The sequence below is a fragment of the Lithobates pipiens genome, unplaced genomic scaffold, assembly GCF_037356315.1.
Source record: "Lithobates pipiens isolate NorthernLeopardFrog02 unplaced genomic scaffold, aLitPip1_a1.2 Scaffold_28, whole genome shotgun sequence".
Taxonomy (NCBI): domain Eukaryota; kingdom Metazoa; phylum Chordata; class Amphibia; order Anura; family Ranidae; genus Lithobates; species Lithobates pipiens.
Window position 1 is genome coordinate 113,056,860 of NW_027507789.1, and position 25,762 is coordinate 113,082,621.

At 44.9% G+C, this 25,762-nt stretch overlaps 1 protein-coding gene across 6 annotated transcripts in view; it reads left to right on the forward strand.

Annotated features, from left to right (window-relative positions):
- The first annotated feature begins 1,338 nt into the window (after positions 1–1,338).
- LOC143935577 (ATP-dependent RNA helicase DHX58-like) overlaps positions 1,339–25,762 on the forward strand; it is a 103,720-nt gene continuing 79,296 nt past the window's right edge. For 2 of the 6 annotated variants that reach the window (XM_077459550.1, XM_077459556.1), the window contains exons 1-6: positions 1,340–1,561; positions 5,040–5,117; positions 7,373–7,542; positions 10,725–10,929; positions 21,760–21,950; positions 23,867–23,983. In XM_077459550.1, coding sequence (XP_077315676.1) covers positions 7,375–7,542; positions 10,725–10,929; positions 21,760–21,950; positions 23,867–23,983 — 681 coding nt within the window. In that variant the 5' untranslated portion in view covers positions 1,340–1,561; positions 5,040–5,117; positions 7,373–7,374. Of the gene's footprint in view, positions 1,562–5,039; positions 5,118–7,361; positions 7,543–10,724; positions 10,930–21,759; positions 21,951–23,866; positions 23,984–25,762 lie in introns of all 6 variants that reach the window. The other 4 variants (XM_077459551.1, XM_077459554.1, XM_077459552.1 and 1 more) reach the window with 4 other exon arrangements.

The following is a 25,762-nucleotide window of genomic DNA, read 5'->3' on the forward strand; positions in this document are numbered from 1 at the left end:
GGACCGTGACAGGTACTCGGGTACCCTGATGGACCGTGACAGGTACTCGGGTACGCTGATGGGCCGTGTCAGGTACTCGGGTACTCTGATGTGCCGTGACAGGTACTCGGGTACTCAGATGTGCCGTGACAGGTACTCGGGTACTCTGATGTGCCGTGACAGGTACTCGGGTACTCTGATGGGCTGGGACAGGTACTCGGGTACTCTGATGGGCTGTGACAGGTACTCGGGTACTCAGATGAACTGTGACAGGTACTCGGGTACTCAGATGGGCTGGGACAGGTACTCGGGTACTCTGATGGGCTGGGAAAGGTACTCGGGTACTCTGATGGGCTGTGACAGGTACTCGGGTACTCTGATGGGCTGGGACAGGTACTCGGGTACTCTGATGGGCTGGGACAGGTACTCAAATACTCTGATGGACTGTGACAGGTACTCTGATGGACTGTGATTGACAGGTACTATGAGGGGTGGTGACAGGTCCTCTTTATTGGGGGGGGGGCGCAATCAGTGTGATTGGTGTACACTAGGCGGTAACGAGATGTTACCGCAATCTCCTCCTCACACACGATCTGTGTGGGAGGAGGAGAACAACCTGGTAACATCTCGTTACCGTGGTTTGTTTACATTTTAGTGATCGGCTGTGAAAGGATCACAGCCGATCACATGGGTAAACAGCCGGCCAATGGCTGTTTACCAGCGTCAGTGACGAGCAGTGTTCCTGGGGAACACGCCGCCACCGACGTGCATGCGCAGCGCGCTCACGATCGCACGCATGCGCCATGCACAGTCAGGGTGTGACCATCTGTGATTGGCCGTGACTTCATCACGGCCGATCACGTGGTAAGCAGCCATAACCAATGGCTGTTCACCCCCTTCGGTGGCGAGCGGTGTCTCCGCGACACGCCGCCACCGAAGAAACAGGGATGCGCGCGCACGATCGCACGCATTCCCTGTTTAAACGGGAGGCCGTCATATGACGGCCTCCCGCCGCAATAGGTGCACCGCCTGCCCGTCATTTGACTGCTGGCGGTCAGCATCTAGTTAAACAAAATTTTAAGAATATTAATTTTTTTAGGGTGGCCCTCCACTTTAACCTTGATATCATCTTGTTAATTTATTACCATTGTTTAACTACCTTTAAAGGTATGTAATTTTTAGCGTATACTGATAAGAAACCTCATTAGTGAATTGTTTATTGTTATAAACATATGCTCTTGTTACTGAAGAAATAAATAAATAATGTAAAAGATAAAAAAAAAAAAAAGTCCCAGTTTCAGTTTCGCTTCTAGCTTGTGACTAGGAAAGGGTGATTCTGGGAGATCTCCTCGGCGTCACAGCAGCCATGAGCCGTTTATTTGAGGCACGTCTGTTGGACTTCACAGAAACCCTGAAGGAAACCTTCGCTGCACTTTCCTTTTAGACAAAAAAGAAACCAGTCTGCTTTAAAAAGCCTGACAGGAAGAGTGTGAGATCCAGTGTGACTAAGGACTGAGCTGTGTGACAAGGACTGGTGTCTTTCGGAGGAATAAAGAACTGGAGAACACTACACTGAGGTCAGGTGAGTTATAGTAGAGACATCTGTATATTGACCATGACCAAAGTATGCTGTGTTTTCCTACAACCTGTGCCTGTATACCTGTGCCCCATACCAAGCCAGGGGGTGTATATACCTGTGCTCCATACCAAGCCAGGGGGTGTATATACCTGTGCTCCATACCAAGGCAGGGGGTGTATATACCCGTGCTCCATACCAGGGGGGGGGGGGTGTATATGCCCGTGCTCTATACCAAGGTAGGGGGTGTATATACCTGTGCTCCATACCAAGGTAGGGTGTTATATACCTGTGTTCCATACCAAGGCAGGGGGTCTATATACCTGTGCCCTATACCAAGGCAGGGGCTGTATATACCTGTGCCCCATACCAAGGCAGGGGCTGTATATACCTGTGCCCCATACCAAGGCAGGGGTTGTATATACCTGTGCTCCATACCAAGGCAGGGGGTGTATATACCCATGTTCCATACCAAGGGGGGGGGTTGTATATACCCGTGCTCTATACCAAGGCAGGGGGTGTATATACCTGTGCTCCATACCAAGGCAGGGGGGGTATATACCTGTAGGGCTGCAACTAACGATTATTTCCATAATAGATTAATCGGCCGATTATTTTTTCGATTAATCGGATAAAATCATATAAAAAAAAAAAAAACGCACAATATGAAAAATAAACGCACAATGTAAAAATGAATCAATTATCAAATGTTGATCTATAAATTATACCACGTGATGAATATATATCTCAGAGTGCACAATGACTAAATAAAAAAGCCAATACTATTAAAAATATATATATGAAAGAACGCTTGTCACAATTTAAATTGTGCAGATACAATAATGCAAATATTAGTCCTCTAATTAACAAGATTTGCACTTTGCACAGATTTTACAAAAACACACCCACTAATTTCATTTTAATTTTTGTATATTTTACATTTCCTGGGGTTATAAAACATCAGAGTAGAGCGCTTTTACTACCTGTATTTATAACATTGGTATACTGTTCCAACTTTTTGTTGCGAGCCTGGGGTAGTGGCAGCCCTCTTATATCCACTGTTCTTTTGCAGCTTATCCATAGCGCAAACCCCCTTTTTTCTGTTATTATCTGTCCAACTCCGCCCGCCCGCAAGTCTCCGCTCGCTTCAGTCCATACTTTTTCTCTGCCGCTAAAGAAATATCCTGCGCATGCGCTGTTAATAGCATTGAAGTGGCGCATGCGCGGTAAAGGGCCGCCGTCAGCTGTTTCAGTGACGGTGTAGTGTCATATTTTGCTGCCTATCACAGAATGCTACGGAAGTGACGTTGCCGCCAGAAATTGCGTACTGCGCATGCGCATAGCGTTCCAAACACTCGCGCCGTGCGTTCCAATGATGCATAGTAGTCCATTATGCTTTCCCTTTGCAGGGAATCAAAGAGGAAGTAAACCGATCAGGGTTTACTATCTCTTTAGAGCCGGTTCACACAGGGACGACTCAGATCCAACTTCAGGTCGCCCCTAGTCGCCTCAGGTCGGACAACATGTAAAAATCAATGTAAGTGGATGAGAGCCGTCTTAATGTACACTACTGAAGTCACTCCGACTTCAGAACAGGTTCCTGTACTACTTCAATCCGACTTGTAGGCGACTGGTACCCATTGATTTCAATGGACGTCGCCTCCAAGTCGGATCTCCGTCTACACGGAGGCGACTCTGACAGAATTATTAGCTCTCAAGAGGGAACTCCACGCCAAATTTATTTAAAAAATTTGGCGTGGGTTCCCCCTCCGAGAGCATACCAGGCCCTTAGGTCTGGTGTGGATTTTAAGGGGAACCCCCTACGCCGAAAAAATGGCGTGGGGGTCCCCCCCAGATCCATACCAGACCCTTATCCGAGCACGCTACCTGGCTGGCCAGGAAAGAGGGTGGGGATGAGCGAGCGCGCCCCCCCCCCCTCCTGAGCCATACCAGGCCGCGTGCCCTCAACATGGGGGGTGCCTTGGGGAAGGCCCCAAAGCACCTTGTCCCCATGTTGCTGAGGACAAGGGCCTCTTCCCGACAACCCTGGCTGTTGGTTGTCGGGGTCTGCAGGGGGGGACTTATCGGAATCCGTGAGCCCCCTTTAATAAGGGGGCCCCCGGATCCCGGCCTCCCACCCTATGTGAATGAGTATGGCGTACAATGTACCCCTACCCATTCACCTGTCAAAAAAATGTAAAAAAAAAACACAACACACAGGGGGTAAAATAGTTTATTCCTTTCTTTTGAAAACTGTGGCTTCAGAAGAGCAGAGAGAATTCTTTGCATAGAAAGAATCATGAAACACTTTTGTCAAGATTGCAACGGGGAAAAAATCGCGATAACAATTCTTGGCGATTAATCGTCCTAAGGCAGGGGGTGTATATACCGAAGCAAGAGAAAAAAATAAAAAATAAAGAGATGTATACACACCCTAAAGAGTTAACTACAGTACAATTTATTGCTTAAAAAGAGCAAAATACAAAAAGTCACAGCAAGCAAAAAGTCACCCCCCCCAAGCCCCCTGTAAACAAATAAGTAGCATAGATTTCCTATTTTTTTACCAAAAAGTTTCTTTGGACTAATACATTTTTTTCCTTTATTGTGACCAACCATCTGATTTAGCCCCATTTCTGACTGACTGACCAATAATATTTAATAATTTTATTGATATATCAGAGTGGTGTGGACAGCGCATCATTCCATTGTGGAGCAGTGTTACTTACAGTGTTACTTACAGTATATCCATATTTACATGAATACACTGCTCCCATTAGGAAATCTATGCTACAAATTTTTTATAGGGGGCTTGTTTTTTTTTTTACAGGTATTATAGGGGGTGTTCTCATTTAGGGGGGGGTCTATGGATTACCGACATTACCCCAGTTTTTCTAACTGCAATTTGTGGGAGAAAGTTCATGGACTGAAATGGGTTGTCTGTTCTGATCGATATAGGGAAATATAGAACATTGGGGAATTGTTTCAGCTCCTCTCTGTTCTATATACAGGGAATAAACTGGAATTTTTGCTTGCTGTGACTTTTTGTATTTTGCTCTTTTTAAGCAATAAATTGTACTGTAGTTAACTCTTTAGGGTGTGTATATATCTCTTTATTTTTTCAACAGCGCAACAGCACAACAGAGCAGTCATGCAGCACTGTACCCATATAACATTTTTATCATTTTTTCACACGGATAGATCTTTCTTTTCACCCATGGGTTTTTGACTTTTTGCTGAACAAACGAAAAAAGAGCGAACATTTAGAAAAAATTCTTTGTTTCTGTTTTAAAATGTTGCAAAATAAGTAATTTTTCTTCTTTACTGATGTGCTTATATATAAAATGAACTGCGGCTTGGGATGGATGTGCTGTTCCATGGAAGAAGATTGGTCAACTCTTATTAAGAGGTGGAAAGTCTCTGTGTAATCTGTACTCTGAAGGGTGGCACTAATTATGATATTTATACCTCATTTATCCCTTTATAGGTGGTTTTGGGATTTCTAATTTTATACAAAATTGAAAACTTTGTTGTGGAGTTTGGGTTTGACTTGGAAGAAACACAGGTAGATATTTCTTTATACTACTTAGTTATTCTTTAGCAGAAGGAGGTTGTGCAGTCAGATTCTGTTGTGTGTGTGTGTGTGTGGTCAGCTTTCAGATCACAGTGCCATTTGTAGCCAATTTCAGTTGCGGCTTCTTTCAGGCGCTTTACAGGCACTTTTTTTTAAGCTAAAGCAACTGAAAAATGCCCCAGTGTGAAAGGGATCTCAGTGTGAAAGCACTCAGGCTTTCACATTGGGATTGCAGATGAGGCTTCTTTCAAGTGCTTTACAGGCGCTTTTTTTAACGCTTTTTTAAGGCCCCTTTCACACTGGGGCAGTGCGGCCATCGGCGGTAAAGCGCTCCTATTTTTAGCGGCGCTTTACCGTCATTTTAGCGGTGGTCTACTGCTGCTAGCGGGGTGGTTTTAACCCCCGCTAGCGGCTGAAAAAGGGTTAAAACCGCCCACAAAGCGCCGCTGCCGCGGCGCTTTGCCGGTGGTATGGCCGCGCTGCCCCATTGATTTCAATCGGTAGGAGCGGTTTAGGAGCGGTGAATACACCGCCCCTTTCACCACTCCAAAGATGCGGCTAGCAGGACTTTTTTCACCGTCCTGCTAGCGTACCGCTCCAGTGTGAAAGCCCCCCGGCTTAGACACTGGAGTGAAAGGGGCCGTTTTTTTCAGGCGCTATTTTTAAAGCTGTAGCATCTGAAAACTGCCCCATTGTGAAAGGGGCCTATAGCTCCTGAAAAATGCCTGAAAAACGCCTGAGTGTGAAAGGGGTCTTAAAGTGGGGTTCCAGCGAACACTCCCATTTTTTTTGCAGTCATTCAGACACATGTAAATCATAAATAAACTCACTGTTTCGTTTTTTTTAAGCTGCTGCTGTCCGTTTTCGTTTTAAATATATATTTATAAAAATCGATTGTGGCCATTCTCATCTTGCTTGTGGGCATGTGAAGCCCACAAGCATGACTTTCTGGGATATGGTGAATGCTGAGCTCCCAGCATTCACCGCTATTTCCCATGCATGCTCAGTGTTTACAGTGAGCAGCGCCGTAACCTTGAGGGGTTGCCATCACAATGGCGGCGGCGGCTTCGAAATCCCACGAGAACTCGCGGCAGGCATCCGCAATGACTCCTAGGAATAATGACAGAAGCTCCCGGGAGACATTGCTGGAAAAAAGGAAATTACCTAATACCCGTGGATTACCCGCCCATATCTGCAGAGAGCTAAGACAGGAAGCAGAGATGTGATTGAGCAAAACATGTCAAATGGGGTGGAGCTCTGCTTTAAGCAGGGTACTGGTTTTCCAGCATGCCAGTTTGAGAGAAGCCGGACATTAGGCCAGCTTCTATCGGACAGGCAGCTGTACACACTGTCCGAATGTCGGCCGGTTTCAGCTGAACAGGCCAATACCGCCAATATTCTGCCCATGTGAACAAGCTGTTACACTCCTTTAATGTCTGGTCACAGCCACCCATGATTCAGCTTGCACCCCCTAGAGGTTGCATTGTGGAGGAATGGGAAGACAATCATATGATCTCTCTGTGGTTGTGGTGGTACTTGACTTGGCCTTGGGTGAACAGGGCAATAGGAGTGAGGAAGGGTTGTATCAAAAGAGTAGGGAGGAGGGTGGGTTATTAAGTGAACCTATTACTTTGCAGGTTCCCTTTAAAAGATTTCTAAACCAAAAACAAAGATGGGGGGGGGGTGTATTTATCAATGTTTTTACCCAAGATTGAAACAACAAAGCCCAAATTCGTCAGTTTTTCACTTTAGATTCAATTACAAAAATAGGTAAAAATTGTTTGAATCTTGGTTGAAAACATTAACTAATACACCCCTTAAAATACTGCAGCTGAAATTTAGACTAGGAGTAGGATCGGCTGGAAAAATAGAGAATTATTTTCATTAGTAATTAGTAAGCAATGTCCTCCTAAGCAAATATAATGATTGGTAAAATATGAAGAATAAATTGGCCTTTTCTTAAAATCCATACTTCACATAAATCACTAAATTACACCAGCATGACTAAATCAAATTATTACTTTAAGCAAAAAAGTATCTCATTCTTGCCATGAATGAACAAATCTGTTGTTCCTCAGCTCTCTGCCTAGGCACTAGATCACATGGTCTCTGACTACCAGTCATTACTGCAGAGGGCCTGTTGTTTTAGCTCACTATTGTCCACTACTTTCCATATAAAGAAAAATGTTATCATTTGATTGTCTTTGATGTTACCATACATTTCCCTGATTATAGCTTTATTTTAGAGATGGAGCTGCGGAGCTACCAGTGGGAAGTCATTACTCCAGCTTTGGAGGGCAAGAATGTCATCATCTGGCTCCCAACAGGGGCTGGAAAAACGAGAGCAGCCATGTACGTGGCAATGAGGCACCTCCAAATAGTACCCAATGCCAAAGTAGCCATGATTGTGAACAAGGTAACTATGATTTCACATTCTGTATTGTATTTACACTACATATATGCCTGAACTGGGTCCAAACTGAAACCCTGGATTTTAAAGGTAATATATAGTGGTTTTGTATAAAAAAAAAAAAAAAAAATCTGACTTAAAGTGCTTATACAGGCGAAAGTTTTTTTGTTTTTTTTTACCATAATAAATTCTCTGCATTAAGGTAAAAAAAACCTTCAAGAGCTGTTCCCCCAGTCCTCCCTTAAACACCTCGATTTGCACATTGCTGGAGGAGGGAGCAGGGGATGCACACAGCCCGGATTGGGAGCATGCCTGCTGGCTTGCTATGGAGACACTCAAAGAACAGGAGAGTGACAACGAGGGACCCCCAGAAGAGGAGTAGGTAAGTATAACATTATTATTTCAACAAAAAAATGAACCTTTACAACCACTTTAAAATACATTTTCCCTTTGTCATTTAAAGCGGTATTAAACTGAAAAAACTAATAATATAATATATTGCAGCTTACCAATCATTAGATGTGGTGGCCGCATTGTTGTCTTTTTTAGGCTTTTTTCCCCTCTGTTTTCACCTGGTCATTTGACCAGTAACACACCTCCTGTATTAAAGTGTCTCCACTCTGAATGGGGAGCAAAAGAGACACCTTTGAACAGCAGCATTGTCAGCCTAGGTGGAGGGAAGCTTCAGTTGAATTAGCAAATTTGGATACACCAACAAACTGAAGCCAAACACCAGCTCACATATTTTAAGCAGTTACAGCACACAGTTTTTTTCTTTTAGGATAAAGGTTTTACATAAATAAATACTGTAAAAGCTGACCATTGTAATTACCTGTCAGTGGTAAATGGTTTGTCTTAACCCTCTAACTGCTACACCTGCAGGACAGCTTGTTCTGTTGACAAACAACAGACTTACTGGCAGGGTCGCCAGGTAAAACAAAAAGAAGAAAGCCTAAAAAAGAAAGCATCACCTCTACGAATTGTTAAGCTGCAATATGATACATTTTTGTGTTTGGGTTTATTAGCACTTTTAGGTTAATCGGTGGACAAATGTATGGACATTCAAGTAATACACAGTAGTAAGCTTTCATCTTAAGCAGTACATGAGCTTTAAAATATCCTCACTGAGCACTGTAGCTGCATGTACTGTGAAGCAATCATAGGTGTGCGTAAGGGGTGTGCCAGGTGTGCCTGGGCACACCCTAGTCATCTTGTGCAGTGCAGATTTTCCCCAGTCCACTGCGCTATTGACACCGTCCACTGTTCTACTGACTGACACCATCCACTGTCTTACTGACACTGTCCATATTTTAAAATGTTTGTTTACTGTATGTACTCCATATGTGAGTACACAATGTGAGTACACACCTCACATTTGTAAATATTTTATTATATCTTTTCATGTGACAACACTGAAGAAATGACACCTTGCTACAATGTAAAGTAGTGAGTGTACAGCTTGTAAATTTTCCGTCCCCTCAAAATAACGCAACACACAGCCATTAATGTCTAAACCGCTGGCAACAAAAGTGAGTACACCCCTAAGTGAAAATGTCCAAATTGGGCCAAAAGTGTCAATAATTTGTGTGGCCACCATTATTTTCCAGCACTGCCTTAACCCTCTTGGGCATGGAGTTCACCAGAGCTTCACAGGTTGCCACTGGAGTCCTCTTCTATTCCTCCATGATGACATCACAGAGCTGGTGGATGTTAGAGACCTTGCACTCCTACACCTTCTGTTTGAGGATGTCTCACAGATGCTCAATAGGGTTTAGGTCTGGAGACATGCTTTGCCAGTCCATCACCTTTACCCTCAGCTTCTTTAGAAAGGCAGAGGTCATCTTGGAGGTGTGTTTAGGATCGTTATAATGTTGGAATACTGCCATGCGGCCCAGTCTCCGAAGGGAGGGATCATGCTCTGCTTCAGTATGTCACAGTACATGTTGGCATTCATGGATCCCTCAATGTACTGTAGCTCCCCAGTGTCGGCAGCACTTATGCAGACCAAGACCCCAGACCAAGACACTCCTACCACCATGCTTGACTGTAGGCAAGATGCACGCTTGACACTGTCTGAACCAAATACAATTGTCTTGGTTTCATTTCATCAGACCACAGGACATGTTCCAGTAATCTATGTCCTTAGTCTGCTTGTCTTCAGCAAACTGTTTGCGGGCTTTCTTGTACATCATCTTTAGAAGAAGCTTCCTTCTAAGAGGATAGCCATGCAGACCAGTTTGATGCAGTGTGTGGCATATGGTCTGAGCACTAACAGGCCCCCCACCCCTTCAACCTCTGCAGCAATGCTGGCAGGACTCATATGTCTATTTCTTAAAGACAACCTTTGGATATGACGCTGAGCACGTGCACTCAACTTCTTTGGTTGACCATGGCGAGGCCTGTTCTGAGTGGAACCTGTCCTGTTAAATCACTGTATGGTTTTGGCCACTTGGCAATCTTATAGCCTATGCCATCTTTATGTAGAGCAACAATTCTTTTTTTTTTCAGATACTTTGCTATGAGGTGCCATGTTGAACTTACAGTGACCAGTATGAGGGAGTGAGAGCGATAACACCAAATTTAACACACCTGCTCCCCATTCACACCGGAGACCTTATAACACTAACGAGGGAAAATGGCTTATTGGGCTCAATTTGGACATTTCCACTTAGGGGTGTACTCACTGCTGTTGCCAGCGGTTTAGATATTAATGGCTGTGTGTTGAGTTATGGGGGGGGGGGGGCAGCAAATTGACACTGTTATACAAGCTGTACACTCACTACTTTACATTGTAGCAAAGTGTAATTTCTTCAGTGTTGTCACATAAAAAGATATAATAAAATATTTTCAAAAATGTGAGGGTGTACTCACTTTTGTGAGATACCGTATATGTACAGGCATGTGTGTGTATATAAACATATATATATATATATATATATATATATATATATATATATATATATATATATATATGCACCCCTAAGCTCAAACACACGTTCCTGTGTATATATATATATATATATATAAAAGCACTGAAATTGATCAAGTTGTTCTCTCAGTAGCTCAGCTCGCCATGTACCTCCTCCCAGAGCTCCGGTCATGATATTAGCCTGGAAATTAGAGATTGAACTCACGGATGATTATATCTTGGTCGTTCTAATGGTGACTTCTCCCCCCCAATCTGCTAGGTGCATCTTGTACAACAGCATTACAGCAAGGAGTTTCATCCGCACCTTAAGGACAAGTACAAAATTATTCCCATAAGTGGTGATACAGATGAGAAGGGCTTCTTTGCAGATTTTGTAAAAAAAAATGATGTTGTCATCTGTACCGCTCAAATCCTGTATAATTCTCTCTATAACCTCAGTGAAGAAAAGCATGTGGAATTAACAGGTAAGATGATCTTTGATCATAAATCACAGTGGCAACACATATTATGGCATAACTTTTATTTATAGAAAAGGCATGAGCACAGATGAAATATTTGACCCCCTGCTGATTTTGTAAGTTTGCCCACTGACAAAGAAATGATCAGTCTATAAGTTTAATGGTAGGTTTATTTTAATAGTGAGAGACAGAATAACAACAAAAAAACCCCAGAAAAACACATTTAAAAAAAGTTGTAAATTAATTTGCATTTTAATTAGTGAAATAAGTATTTGACCCCTTTGCAAAACATGACTTAGTACTTGGTGGCAAAACCCTTGTTGGCAAGCAGGGTCAGACATTTCTTGTAGTTGGCCACCAGGCTTACACACGCCTCGGGAGGGATTTTGTCCCACTCCTCTTTGCAGATCCTCTCCAAGTAATTAACGTTTTGAGGCTGATGTTTGGAAATGCTGCATACACACGATCAGACTGTCCGACGCCCGACTGTGCAGCGGAGGTCCCCCGGACTTTCCGAACAAGCGAACTTGCTCACACACGACCTGACTTTTCCGGCGGACAATCCGCCTGACTTTTGGCGGAGGTCCACCGGACTTTTCAAATGAACAGACTTGCCCACACACGGAGTAAAGTCCATTCATTCTGACGTGACTCCAGGTAGACGGGACTAACGAAGGAAGTCAATGCCACCGGCTCTATCGGGGAGATTGACATCTCGCGAGCCCCGTCGCCTGGTATGGATTTTAAGGGGAACCCCTGTGCCAAAAAAACGGCATGCGGGTCCCCCCAAAGTCCATACCAGATCCTTATCCGAGCATGCAGCCCGGCCGGTCAGGAAAAGGGGTGGGGATGAGCGAGCACCCCCCATCCTGAACCGTACCAGGCCGCATGCCCCCCTTTCGGGCAGCACAGTGGTGTAGTGGTTAGCACTCTCACCTAGCAGTAAGAAGGGTCGCTGGTTTGAATCCCAACCACGACACTACCTGCCTGGAGTTTGCATGCTCTCCCTGTGCCTGCGTGGGTTTCCTCCGGGTACTCTGGTTTCCTCCCACAATCCAAAGACATGCAGGTAGGTTAATTGGCTTCTGTCCAAAATTGGCCCTAGTATATGAATGGGGCCCTTGGATTGTGGGCTCCTTGAGGGTAGGGACCAATGTGAGTGTGCAATGTACAGGGATAGGGACAATTGTAGACACTCACTCAGGTTGAACTAGATGGACTGGTGTTTTTATTCAACCTTACTAACAATGAAACTATGAAACATGGGGGGTGATTTGGGTAAGGGGGGGCCATACGGACCCTCACCCCAAAGCACCTTGTCCCCATGTTGATGAGGTCGATGGCCTCTTCCCGACAATCCTGGCTGTTGGTTGTCGGGGTCTGCGGCCGGAGGGCTTATCAGAATCCGGGAGCCCCCTTTAATAAGGGGGCCCCCAGATCCCGACCCCCTCCACCCTATGTGAATGAGTATGGAATACATCGTACCCCTACACATTCACCTGGGGGAAAAAGTGTCAATAAAAAAACACAACACAGGTTTTTAAAGTAGTTTATTAGACAGCTCAGGGGGTCTTTTTCTGACTTCGGGAGTCTTCTCGCCGGGCTCCTCCGCTATCTTCTACTCTTTTACTAGCGGAGCAGCCTGGCTTTCTCCTTCGTCGCCACCGTCCGGGGGTCTTCTTCCGACTTCGGAGGTCTTCTTCGGACTTCTCCCGCTCTTTGATTCTTCTGCCGGGGTCCTCCGCTATCTTCTTCCAGCTCTTTTACTAGCGTTGGCCCGGTCTTCTCATTCGTCGCTGTCGCCGCCTTCTTCTTCTTCATTTTCTACTCTTCTTCCGATGTTGACACAACGCTCTCTCTGCCTGTAATGCCAGGGACACGTTGCGCGGCGACTTATATAGGCATAAGGGGCAGGGTGACCGGGTGATGTCACACAGTGACCCCACTCCTTATGATATCACAGTTACCTCTTTTTCCCCCCAGGTGAATGGGTAGGGGTATGATGATTGTTTTTTTGGTGTAGGGGTTACTCTTAAAACCCATACTAGGGCTCGCGAGGTGTCAATCACGCCGATGGAGGCAGCGACATTGACTTCCTTCACTAGTCCCGTCGTACCTGAAGTCACGTTCAAAATGAACGGACTTTACTCCATGTGTGGGCAAGTCCGTTCATTTTGAAAGTCTAGTGGACTAGCACACAAACGGATTGTCCGCCAGACTGCCGAGTCCAGCGGACAATTTTGAGCCAAGTCTTCTTTCTAAGTCCGCCGGACTTTTGGGAAGAAACAGTCTGCCGGACTAAAGCCTCATACACATGATCGGACTTTGTACAAACTTTCCCGTGGACTTTTGTACAAAGGGCGTAGTCCACAAGTTTGTATTGCATACACACGGCAGGACTTTTTAGGCAACAAACACGAACGTAGTGACGTTTCAACGTACTGATGACACTTAAAAAGAGGACGTTCAATTACTCCAGTGCCACCTTTGGTCAACTTCTGTATTGTAGTCTGATCTTTTGCATTGGTTCTGAGCATGCGTGTTTGTACCTTGTACAAAAGTCCAATGGTTTTGCGTACACACGATCGGACTTTGCTCGCACTAATGTTGTCAAAAAGTTTGTCCGTTCGCACAGCCAACAAAAGTCAGATGAAAACAGAAAAAGTTTGTCCGATGGAGCGTACACACGGTCGGATGTTGCTCCAAAACTGCTAATTTGCATGTTAGTTGTCAAAAAGTCCGATCGTGTGTACGGGCCTTTAGTCCGCCAGATAGTCCGATCATGTGTACGCAGCATAACTCGAACCTTCAGCTCCCTCTACATATTTTCTATAGAATTAAGGTCTGGAGACTAGCTAACATTCAGGCGTGAATTTTATGTGATTTTTGAGGGTTCACATTGCATTCTATGCACAACTGTCACACGTATAACATTCAGGCGTGACTTTCATGTGACTTTTGAGGGTTCACATTGCAGTCTATGGCACTGAAGTCACATGAAAGTCAGACTAAAGAAGTGCAGGAACCATTTTAGAATTGCTGCGATTTATATTTCTTGACACATATTTAAACGGTTGTCAATGAAAAGCATTAGATGTGACCTTACCATCAGTCCTGCCAGCTATAGCCAGCAACAATGATCGTTGTGTTCTCATGGTGGGGAAGGCTGCCTGCTGTGAGCTCATAATAGCACAGCAAAAGTGATTCCCCCATCCACCTTGAATGTGTGGATGGGGAAAATGGCACATTTGTATTCATTCAACCCACCGGTGGAACAAAAAAAATTATTTTGTATGGCCTGCCTTAGAAAAAACCTGTGTCTTGGCATCCCTCTGCAGTATAATATTTAATTGCAATTTAACTTTGATAGCAATTATACCCTCATATTTATTAGGAAAATTATATTATTACTGTGTAGGGACCCCTTTGCCCTCCAAACAGCCTCAGTTCTTCATGGCATGGATTCCAAAAACATTACTTTTTGAGATTCTGGTCCATGTTATTGTTCTTGACATTATTGTATCACACAGATTTGTCACCGGCACATCCATACTGAAATTCCATAGGTGTTCTAAAAAATATATAAAAAAAATCCAATAAACTAAATTTTAGTCATACATTTAGGCCAAAATGTATTCAGCCACATGTCTTTAGTAAAAAATAAGCATATATTTATTGGTTTACACAAGTTATAGCGTCTACAAATTAGGGTACATTTTCTGTAATTTACACAGCTTTTAGTTTATGGCTGCCTATCTAATTTCTTGAGGTGCTAAAATGGCAGGGCAGTACAACCCCCCCCCCCCCCCCCCATGACCCTAAAAAAAAAAAAATGTGTCTTTTTCCTGCAACTTGTGTCACAATATAAAATATGGACATGGACTCGACATGCTTCTCAGCAAATAGCTTGGGGTGTCTACTTTCCAAAATAGGGCCATTTGGGGGGTTTTGAACTGTTCTGGCATTTTATGCACAACATTTAGAAGCTTATGTCACACATCACCCACTCTTCTAACCACTTGAAGACAAAGCCCTTTCTGACACTAATATAAAATATTTTTTTTTGCAAGAAAATTACTTTGAACCTCCAAACATTATATATTTTTTTTAACGCAAAGGCTCTACAGATTAAAATGGTGGGTGTTTCATTATTTTTTTTTTCAAACACTTTTTTGGGGGGAAAATACACTTTTTTTAAATTTTAATGCACTAAAACACACTATATTGCCCAAATGTTTGATGAAATAAAAAAGATGATCTTCGGCCAAGCACATGGATACCAAACACGACATGCTTTAAAATTGCACACAAACGCGCAGTGGCGACAAACTACATACATTTTTAAAAGCCTTTACAGGTTACTTTAGATGTACCGAGGAGGTCTACTGCTAAAATTACTGCCCCCAATCTGACCTTCGCAGTGATACCTCACATGCATGGTGCAATTGCTGTCTACATTTGACGCCAGACCGACACTTGCATTCGCCTTTGCACGAGAGCAGGGGGGGGGCGGGGGTGCTTTTTTTTCTCTTTTTTATCTTATATTTTTAAACTGTTCCTTTCATTTTTTTTGTTTTTTTTTATTGTTATCTCAGGGAATGTAAATATCCCCTATGATAGCAATAGGTAGTTACAGGTACTCTTTTTTTTGAAAAAATTGGGGTCCTTTAGACCCTAGATCTTTCCTCTGCCCTCAAAGCATCTGACCACACCAAGATCCGTTTGATAAAATGCTTTCTCAATTTCCCAATGGCGCTGTTTAGCTTCCAGTTTCTTAGCCCATAGAGATGATTGTAGCTGTTCCGGTCTCTGATCAGCTCTATGGTCAGCTGGCCGAATCACCGGCTGCATTCTCAGGTTCCCTGTTGGGACAGGAAAGCCAGAGAAAAACATGAAAGATGGTGGTGGGGGGGAAGGACATTCCCTCCCACTGCTTGTAAAAGCAGTCTAGAGGCTAATTAGCCACTAGGATTGCTTTTACATGAAAGTCGACCGCTGTCTGAAAATAATGATACGAAGATGATACCTAAACCTGCAGGCATCATTCTGGTATAACCACTCAAAGTCCAGCAACATACCAGTACTTTGCTGGTCCTTGTTGGGCATATATTGTAATCTTTTTTTTTTCATGCAGCCTGTGGGCTGAATGAAAAAAGAGATTGATCGGTGGGTATGCCCACTATTAGAATACTGCCCTTCATCCACCCACTTCTAGTGATAGGCATACATGCACCAGTTATATATGCCGAAGCATGGGGGCATCCGTCCCAAAAGGTAGGAGCAAATCGCTCCTCCACCCCTGCTGCCCCCATGCTTCGGCATATATGCTCTTTTTTTTAACTGTGGTGGTGAAATCACTTCCTACAGCACTGGAGTCACGGCTTTATGTATCGTGGGAGCAAACTCTGTTGCTATCAAGATAAATAAATCCGCTCTGCAGCTGTACCTGAAAACAATAAAACGCAGTAAACAGTAAAGTATAAAAAAATTGCATACCTGAAAAGCAAACATGATAAAACATAATAACAATAAAACATTGCAGAATAGAATACAGTAAAAAAGAGCAGAACAACAGAGAGAGAATAGAGAGAGAGAACAATAAAACAATAACTATTTTTGTTTTTTTAATTGTATATATTTTTTTGTGTTTTTATTTTTTACTTTTTTTTGTAACTACAGCTGTTGTAACTGTAACTGGTTCCAGGTTCGGGTCTCTCAAAATGGGGGTACTTGGGAGGGCATAAGGAAAATGCCTATCATGCAGCCGGCTTACTGCATTTGGTTGGGGAAGGTGAGGCGAGGTGGCGCACCGTCTGGAAACAGAAGAGCTCTGACGATCTCTTCCTGGAATTTAAGGAAGGATCCAGTCCGTCCTGAAGCTCTGTATAGTACATGAGCATCCAGCAAAACCAATTGAAATAAACAGACACTTTCTTGTACCAGCGTCTGGTCGTTGCGCGCCACCCCTCCCATATTTTGGTTATATTCGTGGACACAACACCAGTTGCCGTAGTAATTTGGACCGTCATGTCTGTATGAATGGAGGCAAGAACGAAAAAATTCTTATTATCCATCCACTTCATAGCGAGCAAGGTATTACACTTCAAGCAGGCTCTCTCCACCAGCCTAAGATGGGAATCTACAAGATGCTGGGGAAAGCCCCGGCGATTAGGTCGCACGGTGCCACATGCTCCAATCTGATGATCAAACAAGTGACTAAAAAGTGGCACGCTGGTGTAATAATTGTTACCCCTTTCCAAATAAGGGTGACACCAAGTCCCACACAATCTTGCCAGTGCTTCCTATGTAGTCAGGGCAGTTTGTCGGCTCTACGTGACTATCTTTTCCCTCGTAAACCATAAAATTACATGTATAGCCTGTGGCCCTGTCACAGAGCTTATACATCTTGACCCCATATCTGGCACGCATGCTGGGAAGGTACTGTTTGAAAGACAAGCAGCCAGAAAAGATAATCAGGGACTCATCAATGCAGACAACTTGATGGGGAGTAAACAAGTCTGCAAAATGTTGGTTGAAGTGGTTTACGAGGGGCTGAACTTTGTAGAGCCGATAATATCCAGGGTCTCTACGAGAACGACAGAGTTCATTGTCATTGAAATGCATAAATCACAAGATCTGCTCTTATCGCGCCCCGGTCATGGAAGCAGAGAACAAGGGCATATGGTAAATTGGGTCGGTGGACCAATATGACCGCAACTCACTCTTTTTAGTTATGCCCATGTTGAGGGAAAGACCCAAAAAGAGCTTAAATTCGGAAACCGTAATTGGTTTCCAATCTCTGGCAAGGGAGGACTGGGGAATAGTGGCGATGTGTTGACCAGCATACAAATTGCTTTGGTCTACAATAGATCTATAGAGATCTTCAGTGAAAAACAGCAAATAAAATTCAAGTGACGTAAAATCAACTGTTTCCACCTGAATGCTGGGTTGGCCAGTGAATGGGGGAAGTACAGGTGCTGCAGAAGTGGTGGGTTCCCAATTAGGATTGGCGAATGTAGCAGGGAGGGCACTATGGGCCTGTGTTCATCTTCTAGGTGGCAGCGGGACACTACTTGAGCTTGCCATCTTACCAGCTTGAACTGCACTTATGAGACTCGCCACGTCACCACATGATACTACAGTGCTGCTTTGACTACGACCAGGGTGTACTAGGCCGCTGGTGCTTGCCAGTTCACCAGAAGGATAAGCAGCACTAGTACTTCTCTGCTCCATACGAGGGACCTGCGGTTCTTGCACCTCAACGACAGAAGAAGAAGATCGGGGTCTGGTACGCCTGACCTTGGCAGGGACCACAACTCCGTCGTCAGAGCTATCTGTCATGGAGCCGCTGTCGTCCACAGGATTGTATTCTGAGCCTGAATCTGACAGATGAGTGACTTCCTCTTCATTATCGGTCATGCTCAGAAATGTGTAGGCCTCTTCACTAGTGTACCTTCGATTTGCCATTTTGGGCTCTAAATTTAGTGGTATACTAGTGAGACTCACAGGTAAAAAAGCTCCTGACTGTTAGTGACTGTATCAAAACGCTACCAAAAAAACTGTTAGCGATCACAGGGATCAGGCCTGACTCTGCGAACGCTGCAGTTATGTGTGTTTAGTGTTTTGTAAGTGACAGTGATCGATTGATTCTGCACTTGGGTGGGCTGGGCTGGGCGGAGGAGCAAAACACAGGTGCTAGCAGGTATCTAGGCGAATCCCGCTAACACTGCGTTTTTGGGAACCCTAAACTGCTTGGGAAGTTAGTATATATCTGATCAGATCAGATATGGATCCGTTCAGATACTATACCACTAAGGGAGGTGTATGCTGCGTGCGTGGGTATTAGGGGTACTGGCACTAACCTGACACTGTCTGACACTATAAAAAACAAACTAACTAACCAGCGTCACCCGTAACAGTTATACGGGTTATCAGGGGGTGATTGGGGGGTGCAAAGTGTGCCTGCGTGTTCTACTGTAAGTGTAGTGTTGGTGCAACTCACATTGATGTCTTCTCTCTTCGGAAGCTAGAACAAAAAGGCTTCACGAGGAGAGATTACATCACTCCCGCTGTTTACATTACAGAAGCAGGGGAAGTTTCCAGCAATGGGAAGTTTCCCGCAATGCACCCCCCGCCCGCGGGAGGCAAGTAACATACCAGTATCTTACTTTGCCTGCCTGGGCCATTCTGCTGATGTATATCGTCGTGAGGTGGTCGACACATGGTTAAAAGATAATGTTGTGTCACGTTCACCAACAATGGACCCTCACTGTGCCCATTTGCAGCCTCACTGTGCCCATCTGCAGCCTCATCAGTGCCAACACTGCAGCCTCACTGTGCCCATCTGCAGCCTCACTGTGCCAATAATGCAGCCTTGTCAGTGCCCATCAATGCATCCTCATCTGCAGCCTCATTAATGTCACCAATGCAGCTTCACTGTGCCAACAAAGCAGCCTCACTGTGCCCATCTGTATCCTCATAAATGCCCATCTACAGCCTCACTGTGCCCATCTGCAGCCTCACTCTGCCCATCTGTATCCTCATCAGTGCCCATCTGCAGCCTCACTATACCAACAATGCAGCCTCACCGTGCCCATCTGTATCCTCATCAATGCCCATCTGTAGCCTCACTGTGCCCATCTGCAGCCTCACTGTGCCTCAATGCAGCCTCACTGTGCCCATCTGTATCTGTATCTGGCATAATGAGCTAGTATGCAGCGCATTCTAGCTCATTATGAAATACTCACCTTAGAACGAGGCACCGGTATCTCACCCGATCCAAGCCAAGGGAGCTGACATGTTGCCTCGGCGTGTCTTCTGGGTATCACAGCTAGGCGCTGTGAGTGGCCGAAGCCGTGATACGTCACTTGTCACATGCGAGCAGGAGTCTTTTTCCCGCCAAGCTCTGGCAGTTCTGCTAGACCTTCAGCTGGGCCTTAACAGCGCATGCTCCACATGACGTCAGCGACTGCATGTAAAGTAAATATCTCCTAAACCGTACAGGAGATAAACCGTACAGGTTTAGGAGGTATTAATTTTACCTACAAGTAAGTGTAGGTAATTTTACCTACAAGTAAGTGTAGTGGCCATAACCCATTGCAGGGTGGCCTTAACCTAATGGGCTTACCGGTTACCTTCTCTTGGCCTGCTCTTCCACTTCTAGGGGTTCCCAGGGTTGATACCCAACTACTTGTACACTGACACAGATGAAGTCCTCTTTGAAAGGTTTATTTTGCAGAAAGAACTTTCAAATAACACAGTTTTTTAGGGAACAGAGGGCACTGGTGAAGAACTCAGGCACCTTGAACTGCAGATCTAACAAAGTCTCTATTTCCACCCAGAGAGTAGCCACTCGCAGCTGGGTACTTCAAGGCTGAACAGATCTCTAGCCAGAGATCATGGCAGTCAGCACGTTGACTCAAAACTTGAACGATCAACTAAGGGTGAACAGGAACCTTTTTCCACCATACCTGGAACATTTCCCGTTTCCTCAATGGTACTGGAAAAGTGTGAATTCGTACATGTCCTTCCCAACTCAGTAACCAGGCACTTCTCAGGATGCCACTTGCTGGCCCTCCTCCGAAGAGTCCTCCCCCGGTTACTTCCACGAGCTGTGGTGTCCCTCCAAGCCGAGAGCACACCCGGACACTTTGAATCCTCCCTCAGTTACTGCGCTTCGGACCAGCCGGTTCCGAGACTAGGGAACAGATGAATCCCTACCCCAGACCAGGCAGGTCTATCAGGGGCCACCGACAGGAACATGTTGCGGGGTGTTGAACACCCCGTGACCACGACCCCTCACGGGGCTACCCCGGTCCTGGAACCAGAACAGACCACACGGGTCATACGAACAACTCCGGAACCCCGAACATGTGACCCACACCCCCTTAAGTACCCCTTCCCAGACTCCTCAGCGGGCCCCGGCACTCCCACTGATTGTCTCGGAGAAGGCCGATACCTAAACATCCAACCAGACCTGGTTCTGGCCGGTCATGTGCACCTCACCGTTCACATGACCAGGCAGAACTTCCAAACACAGCCTAGCCAGACTGTTGTTAAGGCCCACCTACACAATTAACCCTCAGAACCTTTCTGAAACAAAAACTAAATTTACGTGCGTGTGACATTTGATCCCAAATGTCATCCGCTACATAAGCATTATTATAGGCTTACATGTAGGTAAAAGTTCAAAAAAAGACTATACAACCACTTTAAGTATCTATTTAATCAGTGTAACATCATCTTTCACGTTATACAAAAAAATTGGGCTAACTTTACTGTTTTGTTTTTCTTTAGTTCATAAAAGTGTATCTTTTCCAAAATTGCATTTGAAAGACCGCTGTGCAAATACAGTATGGCATAAAAGATTGCAGCGACCACCATTCTATTCTCTAGGGTCTCTGCTAAAAAAAATAACAATAATAATTTTAAAAAAAATGATATATATATATATATATATATATATATATAGATATAGATATAGATATAGATATAGATATAGATATAGATATAGATAGATATAGATATAGATATAGATATGTTTGGGGATTCTAAGTCATATTGTAGCAAAAAATACTGATTTTAACTAACTTAATGCAACAAAGGTCAGAAAAAGGCTTAGATGTGTAGGGGTTAAATCTGAAAACCATATTACATGTTTATATACTGTAAACGCCATTTTGCCAACAAACCGCTAGGTGGATGATAAGGATAAGGAGATATATTATTGAAGTACTTTCTATTCCTGTTTTTAATGGACAGCACTTTATACAGTATCACCTATATGATTTGGTTCTTCATAGGGAAGAAAACTGACAATTATTTCTGTTTCTTCAGATTTCACTCTCTTAATAATAGACGAGTGCCACCACACTCAGAAAGATGCCATTTATAATAAGGTGATGCAGATATATCTTCAGAAAAAGCTTAACCATGAAAGGAATCTCCCACAAATCTTGGGACTTACTGCATCCCCTGGGACTGGTGGAGCTAGCAGCTTTGAGGACGCTGTGGATCACATTTTACAGGTGAGATACAGAAAAAAAAAACATAATAGCCAGTAGTTTTGAATACAAAAATGTGTAATTTTATTAAATAAACCCATAAAATAACTACTCATAATTGGTTCTTTTTGGTCTCTTAACCACTTGGGATCCGCGCTATTGCCGAATGACGACATTAGCGCGGACCTAGATTGCCGGGACTACGTCTATTGACGTCGTCCCGGTTACGAGCGGCCTGCGCGCCCCCTGAGGGGCGCGCGTGGCGCGCTCTGTGATCGGCGAGTCCGTGAGACTCGCCTGATCACCGATCCGTGTAAGGGGTCGATCCCGACCCCTTATCACGTGATCAGCTGTCAGCCAATGACAGCTGATCATGTGATAAAACGGAGCCGGTAATCGGCTAGTATTCCTCCTCGCGCTGACAGCGCGAGGAGAAAAAAAAAAAGCCGATCGCCGGCGGCCGTGTTCGGGACATCAGTCCCGATCACGGCCAGCAATTCAAGTGGACACCTGCCCCCTGCCAGTGCCCACCTGCCACCCGCAGTGCCATCCTGAAATAAAGTAAGTGCCCCCCTGTCAGTGCCACCCAGCAGTGCCCATAGTGCCCACAGTGCCACCCAGCAGTGCCCACAGTGCCACCCAGCAGTGCCCACAGTGCCACCCACAGTGCCACCCAGCAGTGCCACCCACAGTGCCACCCAAAATCTGCCTCAAAGGTGCTGCACCCCAGTGCCGCCCATCAGTGCCCAGCAGTGCCGCCCATCAGTGCCCAGCAGTGCCGCCCATCAGTGCCCATCAGTCCCATCTATCTGTGGTACCTATCAGTGCCCATCCGTGCCACCCATCCGTGCCACTTATCCGTGCCACCCATCCGTGCCATCTTATCTGTGCCCATCTTTGCCCATCAGTGCCGCCTTATCTGTGCCCATCGGTGCCGCCTTATCTGTGCCTATTAGTGCCGCCTTAACTATGCCTATCAGTGCCCACCAGTGCAGCCTATCAGTGCCCACCAATGCAGCCCATCAGTGCCCACCAATGCAGCCCATCAGTGCCCACCAATGCAGCCTATCAGTGCCGCCTAATCAGCGCACTTCAATGAAGGAGAAAAATGACCCGTTTGCAAAATTTTATAACAAACTATTAAAACATGATTTTTTTTTTTTTTGCATCTTTTTTTGTTTGTTTAGCAAAAAATAAAACTCCGAGCTGTAACTAAATACCACCAAAAGAAAGCTCTATTTGTGGGAAAAAAATGATAAAAATTTCATTTGGGTACAGTGTTGTATGACCGCGTAATTGTCACTCAAAGTGCATCAGCGCTGAAAGCTGAAAATTGGTCTGGGACTGAGGGGGGTTTAAGTGCCCAGTAAGCAAGTGGTTAAATATACCTTTAAAAGTGTTTTGTTATATCTGTGTATTAAGTGCAAAAAATCCCTGCTGATCCTTCAACAATTTGTTCAGCTGATTACTGCCTGTTCTGCACTGTTAACAGTTACATTCTTCTCAGCTATCTCTGAGGACTATAGAACCCCCCCCCATCTGTTATAGAAAAGAGAGGGGGTATTGTAGCCCTGTTCTAGGGTGACAATGCTGCTTTATCCATTGATACACTACATTAAGCAAGCTTTGTCACTTTAGGACAAGAAGTGTTAGGGGGTGGGATCAGTAGTTTACCATAAAGGGAAGAAAGGTTGAAAAAAAACCATAAATGCAGTCACCACATCTAACCACCGATAAACTGCAATGTATTACATTTTTGTTTATGGGTTTAGCTGCACTTCAGTCCCACCAAATTTTTGTTCTGTCCTATTCATAGTTGTGCTACACCACTTGATGTTCACAAAGCTTAGTCTGTAACAGTTTAGTAACCAGGACTGTGGTAATATGACATTGAGGCTCATTATAGTTCTTAATGTATCTGTTACTTTTATATTCTTCAGATTTGTGCTAATCTGGACACATGGAAGATAATGTCCGCCAAGGTCAACATCGAAGCTCTAGAAAGTAAAGCCAGGCAGCCCGACAAGCAATATGACTTGGTGCCAGAAAGGACTGTGGTAATTATCAACACATCTTTTTAATGAGTCATTCATTATAACCTGCAGCATTTTGTCAAGTTATAGTGGCCAATGGCCATACACGATCCAATGATTCGACAGATTATACCATCTTCTGTCAATGGAGACACAGAGCTTCTGCACAGCCATCAAAAACTTACAGTACATCGTACAGAATCCTGTTACAGTATATCATGACTACATTTGCTATTGTGTAATCACTGATTGCATAAGGAGAGATTGGTAAGGATACGTTCTCATTCTATGCTTTACTTTTGTGAATGGCAGTGATGGCGTACATTGTCTTGAGTGACACCCCCATCCCCTGTTCACAGGTTTAAAGTCCTTACTTGGATTACTGTCTGCATCAGCAACATGTTTGATTGTTAGCTCATGGGCAGTCGCCTCTTTTTTTCTGCCTTTTTGTGTTGCTGTTATTGGGGGCTTTTTTTTTCTTTATTAGTTTGTCCTCAGTTTGGGGGCAGCATACCCGTACAAAACAAAGCTACCGTATATACTCGAGTATAAGCCGAGATTTTCAGCCTCTTTTTTGAGGCTGAAAGTGCCCCCCTCGGCTTATACTCGAGTCATCGCTGTCTGCCTGCTCGATCAGCGTGTCGAGCAGACAGACAGCGGACATTCTACCATTCAAACGCCGCGCCTCCGCCTCCGCCTTCGCCTGTGATAGGCGGAACACTGAATTTCCCAGCAGCCTGTGTTCCGCCTATCACGGACATCGTCTCATCCTCGTACTACGGACGAGGATGAGACGATGTCCGTGATAGGCGGAACACAGGCTGCTGGGAAATTCAGTGTTCCGCCTATCACAGGCGAAGGCGGAGGCGCGGCGTTTGAATGGTAGAATGTCCGCCGAGGCGCCGACGAAGAGCGGCGATCCTGGCAAGGCACGGGACGGAGGCAAGGCAAGGCACGGCATGGGACGGGACGGAGGCAAGGCACGACACGGGACGGAGGCAAGGCACGGCACGGGACAGAGGCAAGGAGGCAAGGCACGGGACGGAGGCAAGGAGGCAAGGCACGGGACACAGGCTCGGGACACAGGTAGGCTGGACACACACACACACACACACACACACATGGACACACACACACAGGGATGGATGGATACACACACACACAGGGATGGATGGATGGATGGATGGAGACACACACACACACAGGGATGGATGGATGGAGACACACACACACAGGGATGGATGGATGGATGGAGACACACACACACAGGGATGGATGGATGGACACACACACACACAGGGATGGATGGATGGATGGACACACACACACACAGGGATGGATGGACGGACACACAGGGATGGACGGACACACAGGGATGGACGGACACACACACAGGGATGGACGGACACACAGGGATGGACGGACACACAGGGATGGACGGACACACAGGGATGGACGGACACACAGGGATGGACGGACACACACACAGGGATGGACAGGCATGTCTCACCCTCGGCTTATACACGAGTCAATAAGTTTGCCAGTTTTTTTGGGGGTAAATTGGGGGCCTCGGCTTATATTCGGGTCGGCCTATACTCGAGTATATACGGTACTTTGTTTTTCTTCAAGAAAAATGAGATTTTTTTTTTTTTGGCATCGTATTTTATCATTTTTATTTATGTTAGGTATCTTGGTTTTTATTTGGGATGACAGGGATTTAAAGTGATTGTAAACGATTACCTTGTAACACAATCCATTCAGTTTAAAAGAGAAATGAAAGGCAAAACATTTGTGTATAGATAT